The sequence below is a fragment of the Echinops telfairi genome, unplaced genomic scaffold (genome assembly GCF_000313985.2).
Source record: "Echinops telfairi isolate 266 unplaced genomic scaffold, ASM31398v2 ScPeMD7_7424;HRSCAF=8462, whole genome shotgun sequence".
Classification (NCBI taxonomy): domain Eukaryota; kingdom Metazoa; phylum Chordata; class Mammalia; order Afrosoricida; family Tenrecidae; genus Echinops; species Echinops telfairi.
In genome coordinates, this window is record NW_022111324.1 from 53,264,236 (window position 1) to 53,272,914 (window position 8,679).

General features: G+C 40.7%; 1 protein-coding gene across 1 annotated transcript in view; it reads left to right on the plus strand.

Moving 5' to 3' along the window:
• LOC101654788 (complement receptor type 1-like) overlaps positions 1-8,679 on the plus strand; it is a 161,576-nt gene that overhangs the window by 82,547 nt on the left and 70,350 nt on the right. The window contains exons 22-24 of the mRNA XM_045298193.1: positions 4,407-4,583; positions 4,671-4,773; positions 6,149-6,234. Of these exons, the coding sequence (XP_045154128.1) occupies positions 4,407-4,583; positions 4,671-4,773; positions 6,149-6,234 (366 nt within the window). The remainder of the gene's footprint in view (positions 1-4,406; positions 4,584-4,670; positions 4,774-6,148; positions 6,235-8,679) is intronic.

The following is an 8,679-nucleotide window of genomic DNA, read 5'->3' on the forward strand; positions in this document are numbered from 1 at the left end:
TAGATTCGACTTATGCCCTAGCATGTGGTCTATTTTAGAAAATGTGCCATGTGGACCAGAATAGAATGGAATTCTTTTTTTGTTTGGGTAGAGAGCTCTGTAGACATAAGGTCATATTGTCTAATTGTAGTGTTTAGATCTCTAGTCTCCTTGTTGAATTTCTTTCCGAGTGTTCTGACTTTCTCAGAGAGCGGTGCATTGAAATCACACTATAATTGTTGAGGCTGTGATTTCTTTTTTCATCCTTTGAAGTGTTTGCTTGCTGGATGCTTATTTGGTGAGTAAATGTTTAGAATGCTTATTGGTTCTTTATGTAATGCTCCCTTGAGCATTATATAGTGTCCTTCCTTATCCCTTTTTATGGTTTTCACTTGGAGGTCAATTTTATCTGAGAATAGGATTGCAACCCCTGTTTGTTTGTTTTTTTTAATTAGAGTTTGACTGATAATGTCTCCATCCTTTGATTCTCAGCCTGTTTTTATCTGTAATGTGAGATGTGTTTCCTGTAGACAGCAGATCGAGGGTTTGTGTTTTCCAAGCCAGTCTATTAGCCTCTGTCTCTTAAGGTCTGAGTTCATCCCATTAATATTCAGGGTTGTTACATCTATCTGTGGACCCTGTGATGTCATTTTATCTCTCTTGTGTTGGGTGTTTTCCTCCCTCCATTTCTTTTCCATGGGTTGTGCATATGTGTGTTTGTGGTTCATTCTTGTGCCAGTTTTATCTTGGGGGCTTCTTTCTTCATTGTGCCAGTTTTATCGTGGGGGCTGTTTTCACTTTGATGGTCTCTGGGTGGAATTGCTCTGTGTGGTGGTCCCTTGTATGTGCTTGGTGAGTGTTGTTCTTCTGCCCATACTGGGTCAGTGAGAATCTTTTGTAGTGCTGGGTTCCTTTAAGCATATTCTTTGAGGCTTTATTTCTAATTAGCAATAGACTAGCTTGTAGTTCAAATGAGCTATGATGTCCACAAAGGCAGCCAAAATCTCAGTGAAATAATCTCTATTTGAGTAATATGCCCTGTCATTATAAGTACTGGTTTATTAAGGAGGTTTTGTTCTCAGTGGCTTTTTTTTGGTCTTATGCTGTAGTTGACAATTTAGCTGTGGATTGGAAAGTGTTATGATTAATATATAGGGACAAAGAAAGAGCTTATAGTTCTTCAACCAACCCATGTTAGTCTTGTGTAACCTTCAAGAGAGTAGCAGAAAGGACAGGCTGATAAAAATGACAACACAGGAGAACAGTGAGATACAGGGGCATTTGTTATGTAAATCTTGAAAAACCCTTCTCATTGCCAAAAAACAAGGTTGTAAATTGAAATTGCCTTTTTAAAGAAAGATGTTGATGGGAAACAGAGGGAAAAAGGGCACCAGATAATAAGCGTGGGAAGATCTCCTTAGTAACTACCAGAGATTCCACTGGAAGGGATATCCTGCCCATCCTAGCTGTGAGAAAATCAACTTAAAAGCTAAGTAGACCCATGTTTCTTCAAGTGGAGAGCAGCAACACGTACTGACAGACTCCCCTTTACCACTGACCAGAGGCACAAGCCACGTCTATGAATCCTACTGAGTTAGTTAATTTGTGCCAGCCTGGCCAATAATCACATGTGGTGCTGGTTGAAAGGCGGAGGGATAAATGGGTGGTGAAGCCTCGCCTTTCTAGTTCTCGGGTCTCTTGTTTTGTGATGGTTGCATCGGGTGCAGCTGCCTTAGCAGTCCCCTGCTTCAGCTTGCAAGATGGATTTCCTACAAGACATCCCCAAGGAGAAGCCACATGGATCTATCCCGATGCAGCCCTGGGTGCTGGAGCAGCCGTGTGGAGACCCTTGCCAGTGCTGAGATGCTTACACGTTCACGGACTCAGCTTTCCTCCTGCAGTCGGCATTATTGCCTCTGTTTTGTGAGGTTAAGGACTTTGTGGACTGGTGTTGGGTATGGGTTAATGTTGGACTTGTGGGCTTGGGGAGCATTGGGTTGGGATGTTTTCGTGATGCACATTTTCTTTGTATAAATCTCTCTCTTATACATGAGTTGCTGTGGATTTGTTTCTCCAAAGTACCTAGACTAATACACCTACTCATCCCGTGCACAGTCCATTTCCACCAGTCTCTCACGCAACACAGCCAGCCAGACCTCCTCCTTCTCTGGCCTCTGGGAACCCTGTGAGGATAGCAGATTGAGTGCGTAGCGTGGTCCAGACATTCTCAGTACCAAGTTCCACTTTGGGCCATTTTTTTCTCCTTCCTCCTTTCCTGCTTTGTTATCCAGGGCCCTTCCTGCTCCACGTCCCATCTCCCTCACACAGCACTCATGTACACACAATCACACTGCCAAAGGAGAAGGGGTCCCCACCCACAGGTACTGTTATTTTTTACTTTATTTTCTATTTTTGTATTTTTATACTGTTATTATAATACTTTCATTATCTTTTTTCTTTGTTCTCTCCCTCTTCCTTTTCCATTGCCCTCTTCTGGTGAAGCCCCACCTGTCTGAGAATATGAATTTCCCCTCAGGCAAAACCAGACAGGCCTGTAGAGTCTGGCATACCCACTCAAAGAAAGGTTCAGAAAACGTTTTCTCCTCTGTGTGAGGAAACCCATCTATATTTCGCTATCGTTACAGAACTTCAGCATGAACACACAACTTGCACCAGTGTCTTCTGTCTCTTTTGACTCTCCTCTCCCTTGCACATCCATCCATTATCACTGTCTGCTCACACCCTTTCCTCATAATATATATTTCCATGAAATCTGTGAACTTTGACTACTCTTTTTAAAACACATTTTCTCATTGTTTTTACAAATCTGTTGGCCTGTCCAGAGAGCCAGTTATTACTACCATTAATTTTATTTTATTCTGTCTCTTCCTGCCTTTCACTCTCCTCACTTACCCATCTCTCTCTCCTTCTCTCCGTTTCACCACCACATGCTTTCCAGTTCTTATTAGACCTCTCTCATGTCAGTAAAAAGAGCCAACCCAGTGGCTCACATACCACTGATAGTTATTGAAGAAAGAGCCATCAACCACAGTAAACAAGCAAAAAAAAAAAAAATCAAGAAATTACAAACAACAAAACTCACCCAAACCCAATGGAGTGCTCAAAAAAAGAGGTCCTGGAATGACCATAACTATGATTCAAAAGAATGTGATCCTTTCAAAAGTCCTTTCAAAAGATGTGGGGAACACTCATGAGAATGGAAGAAATTGAAAAACTTTGTTTATTTGAAAAACATTGTTTATCCCAGAAGACAATCATAGTAAAAGACCAGACTAATAGAATGGAAGAAAATGAAAATTGAGTTAGTGAGCTCGAAGACCATCACTCTCACTACAATCAATGAGAGAAACCAACAACAAAAAAAGCAAAGCAATCAGAAGAAATCCTGGGAATTATTTGGGACGCTATCTAGGGAAGCAACCTATCTTTCATCAGGATCTCAGAACAAGAAGATATAAACAAACAAACAAACAAACAAACAAGCTACAGAAAAAAATAGTATGAGCAATGATGGAAAAAAATTTTCCCCAATATCACAAAGGTGGAGAAAATAACTATTCAAAAAGCTAAAAAACTTTGAATAGGATAGACTCCAAAAGAAAAATACCATGGCATATCACAAACTCTCCAATCCATCTTCAAAGGATAACCAATAAGGGTAAGCTCAGACTTCTCAATAGGAACTATGCAAGCAACAAGACAATTTGTGACATATACAAAATTGCAAAGAAGAAAAAAAAAAGCCTGCCAGCCAAGAATCCTATATCCAGCGAAATTATCCCTCAAATATGAGGAGGAAATAAAGGTATTTTCAGAAAAGGAAAAACTAAAGGAACTTGTAAAAACAAGAGCATTACAAAAAAATACTTTAATAGAGAAGATCACCAACACTAATACATATGTCGGATAACCAGCACCAAAAGATGGGTCCTCCCATCTTGTAGACTGTGAATGTATTTTAGACCTTGTACTGTGGAGATCTGGGTGCTAATTCTCTGCTTCTTGGTAGCTGTGAAATCTTTGGCTACATCTCTTTCCTCTATGCTTAATTTCCACATGAGTAAATAAATGAAGAAACCTAATGCAGCATCTATTGGTTTGATTTTTAGTATTTTAACCCCTTTAATTATTATTTAGTTAAATATATTTCCTCCTAATTAACGGGTCCTGGATGGTGGAAATGGTTAAGTGCAAGACTACTAACAGAAAGAATGTCAGTTCCAAGCCACCCAGAATTGCCTCACCAAAAAAGACCTGTTGGTCAACTCCCAAAAGGTCACAGCCATGAAACTAGATGGAACACAGTTTTACTCTGGAACACATGAGGTTGTCGTGCATTGGAATAAAATCATATATTCTGTATCAACTTTTGCTTTAATGGGCACTTGGACCATTTCTTTCCACAGTGTGTCACCCACCTCCAGAAATCCAAAATGGCAAACATTCCCCAAGTAACAAGGACCACTTTTCCTCTGGGGAAGACATTTTCTACAGCTGTGAGTCTGGCTATGATCTCAGAGGGGCCGCTTCTCTGCGCTGTACACCTGAGGGAGACTGGAGCCCTGCAGCCCCCAGATGTGAAGGTGCCTAGACTCTCTGCTCATTGAACGTTTTCAGCAGCTGTCTTTATGTTCCATGTGCCAACTTTATTTCCTTTTGTCTCCCCTCAGTGAAACCATGTGATGACTTCCCGGACCTGCTCCATAATGGCCGTGTACTCTCCCCTCCTAGTCTCCAGGTTGGAGCAAAAGTGTCCTTCATCTGTGATGAAGGGTGAGTGTGAGCTTGCCTGACCCGGAGTAGAGACCAGGAACTGAGTAATGGATACTGATATTGAGACAAGGATGTTTGTCCCCAAAAGGGGAGAATTTGTGGAACAGCAGCACTAGAAGACACGATCTAAAAGATAATTGAGAAGCATAAGAAGAATTAGTGAAACCATTAACAACAAACATTATAAAAGGCAAATTTATAAGCATACTGGACAGCAGAAATATATCAAGAGATATATAGGTGAAGCATAAATAGTATTTTAGAGATATGGAAAGATAAACTTTCTATAGAAGTTACTAAGAAAGTTTAATAAAAAGGAGAGCATTGCTTAAAGGATAAATAATGAGCAAAAATTGTTTTTGGAAACTTTAAAGTCCATCAATAGTATAATTTAAATAGGGATTAAAGAGTAAATTTAAGTGAGTTTTTAAAAATCTAATTATATATTAGGTCGTAAGTTCCTTTGTGGGAAAATTCCATTTTCTTTCATTCTACTTTTCTGTGAAATGTTTGTAGCCAGCTTCATTTATCACATATATCACAATTAGTATTGGGCTGTGGTATTGGGAGCACGATGATTAATGTTCTAAGACAGATTATGAACTGTTTTTGTGAATCAACATTGTCTAGTATGATGTTCTAGCTCCACATATGGACAAAAGCTTAGACAAGAAAGCAAATCATCTCAAAACACTCCACAATCTCTTTGACACACCTCAGGAAGGACCAAGAGGAGATTCAGAATGTCATTGGTCTGACGATAAACTGAACGTTTTTGGATAATTCCCTTGAAGGACCCCTCTCCTCACTTTTTTTCTTTCTTAAATCACCTTTATATCCTTCAATAATCTAGCATGATGCTCTAACTGTCATTCCAGAATAACCCTAATGTGATGGCAAGAGCAGTCGCTGAGATCTTGCTTTGCAAACTTAACCCAGGAGCTCTTCTCCACCCCTCTCCCAATCCACTGTTTGAGAGAATGAAATGCTGGTTTTGCATTAGCTGGGGGAGGGAATTCTCACTAATGACACAAAGGAAGCAATCAGAGGAAAATGGCAAGCAGAAGGTTGAGGACCAACAAGCAACTATCTGTCTATGTTTACTACCACTTCCTCAGTTCGAGCTGGGCCTATGATGCCTGTGAGCTTTGGGAACCATTATTGCTTTGTCCCTCACTACTAGCCATATTTTTCTGAAAGGATTTGGTGTCTGAGTGACTATCCATTGAGAAACCAAATGAGTTGAGTTTTCCTCCTGGACTCCAACTGAGGCATTATGTTTTATTGTAGCAAAAGGGAAGAAACTGAGCTCTTCAGATTGAAGGAAGAACATGTGTGCTCACCTATTTACACCTGTTACTCTATTGTATTTTAGGTTCCACTTAAAAGGCGGTTCTGTTAGTCATTGTGTCTTTGATGGATTGAAAAGCCTGTGGAATACCAGTGTTCCCGTGTGTGAACGTGAGTAGAGGAAATACTTGATCAGGTCTGGATTTTTCATGTGTTTTGTTTTAACATGTGATCTAATCTCTGTCCATTTTAATTTTTGATAGAAATAGCTATTTGTTGGAAAAAATGAAGGCGTGTTTTCTTTGCAGGGGTGGGGGGAGTCAACTTGAGCACCATGTGTTCTGGGTACCGTTCTACAAATATGTACAGACATACACAATATGCTAGAAGTAATAATTCACAGATGGAGACACATTATGTCAGGGGAATAGTCACCCTTCAATTTTTCTTTTCTTTCTTCAACAATTTGTCCATCCATATGCTTATCAGTTCATCACATTTTGAGCACTTTATGCCTGGACACTGAGCTTTTACCTATAAACAAGACATATTAGGTTCCTGCTCCTGTGTTCAATTATTTACACAGGGAAATAAACCAAAGACATGTAAACAAACAAACAATAAAATAATGATAAGTTCTATGAAGAAGAAAAAAATCCATAAACACAAAGCAGCCCTAAACACAATTAGATACTTACATGAAGGAAGCTAAGAAATGCCAGGAAAAGGAAAAATTGCACTTGCAATAAGGCAATTAAAAAGTCTTATTTGAGGAAGTAACACTTGAGCACTGATAGAAATTAGGTAACCACTGATGTACGTATGCAGTGGGAGGGTTTTCCATGAAGATAGAACAGAAAGGCAAAGACCCCCAGTGAGAAATTCCCTGGCATTTTCTAAGAAGAATCTGTTCTTGACTTTTTATGAAAAGTCACTATGGTTGAACCAGGAGCAGTGAGAGATGAGTAATCCTATATTCTGCAAGAATTTAAAATTTTCGTGGTAAGTTAAATAGAAAGCCATTCAAACAGAAAGTCACGGTCTAATTTTTTTAATGGTATCCCTTTGGCTCTGTTGGAGCTCTGGTGCTGTATGGTTATGTGTTGGGCTGTGATCCAAGTGGTCGTCAGTTTGAAACCACCAGCAGCTCCTCAGGAGAAAGACCAAGTTTTCTACTCCCATAAATAGTAACAGTCTCAGAAACCCTCAGGGGGTCATTATGAGTCAGCAATGACTCAATGGTAGTGAGTTTGGCTACCGTAGGGAGAGCAGGGTGAAAAAAAGAGTATCCTTAAAGAATTCCAAAGAAAAGGAGCCCTTGCAGCACTGTTGGGTAATCATTAGACTGCTAATGTCAAGGTCTATGGTTCAAATCCACCAGCCACTCTATGGGAGAAAGATGAACCTAACTGCTCCCGTCTTTAGATTTATAGCTTCAGGAAAAACCATACAAGGTGGCTATGAGTTGGAATTGACCCAGTGGCAGTGAGTTTGGTGGTGGGTCTTCAGAAAACAGAGCCAGAAGCAAAAGTTAAAGTCAAAGCTTCAGTGGAGCATACAGTGCAAGGGCAACAAGCAGCACAGCACGAGTGAAGGTGAGGGAGGGGGCGGGGCAGGAGAGAGAAAGAAGGGAGCAAAATAAATAAATAAATAAATAAATAATGTCTGACCACATGTGCCATCTCTGGAGAGGTCCTATAGACTCAGAACCTTCTTTAGGAAGAGAAAGAGCAAAGAATTGATCTTCACCCCAAAGCACTGTAGCATCGTGCATTAGAGATTAGGCTGCAAACCAGAGGGTCAGTGGTTCAAACCTACCAGCCACTTCTTAGGAGAAAAATAAGGCCGTCGGCTCCTGTAGAGATTGTGAGTGTCAAAAACTCAATTTACAGTTGCTGTGAGTCGGAATGGCTCCGTGAAATGGGCGTGGTTTGCCTTGCAGGTTGTGCAGACTATCCTGCTGCCTGGTGTGCCATCTAAGCTCACAAGGAATAGGAAGAGCTACAGCCTCCATGCTTCCAGTCAGGCCAAACTGGGAAGCTGGGGTTTTCATGACCTTCACTACAGTGGCCATGATGGGGGCTGTATAGGAGAAGGCCACCTCTCACCAACAGGGAGGCCGAGACAGTCAGATCTTAGGAAATGAGGTGACAGTGGTTAACAGTCATTGAGATGTCAGTTGCTAGAGACAGTTGTAGCCGAGCAAATCTGGGGGATTAAGTTGGGAAGCTATTACAATAATTTAATCAGCCCAGGAAGTGGTGAAATTGTTGACAAATCTGAAGGTAGAGATGGACGTGCGGATGACTGAGATAGAGTGTGAGAGAAAGAAAAGATTTAAGGATGGCTCCCAGATTTTGGGACGGGGCAAACCTGAGGGCACAGTTTTAATGCAAGGCGTGGTGGTTGTTAGGTGGCGGCGAGTTGGTTCAAATCGTGGTGGCCTTCTCTACAACAGAACAAAGCACTGCCCAGCCCTGCGCCATTCTCACTTTGGTTCTTTTTTCTCTTTTTTAACATTTTATTAGGGGAGCATACAACTGTTATCCCAATCCATACACACATCAATTGTGTAAAGCGCATTTGTACATCGTTTCTCAAAACATTTTCTCTCCA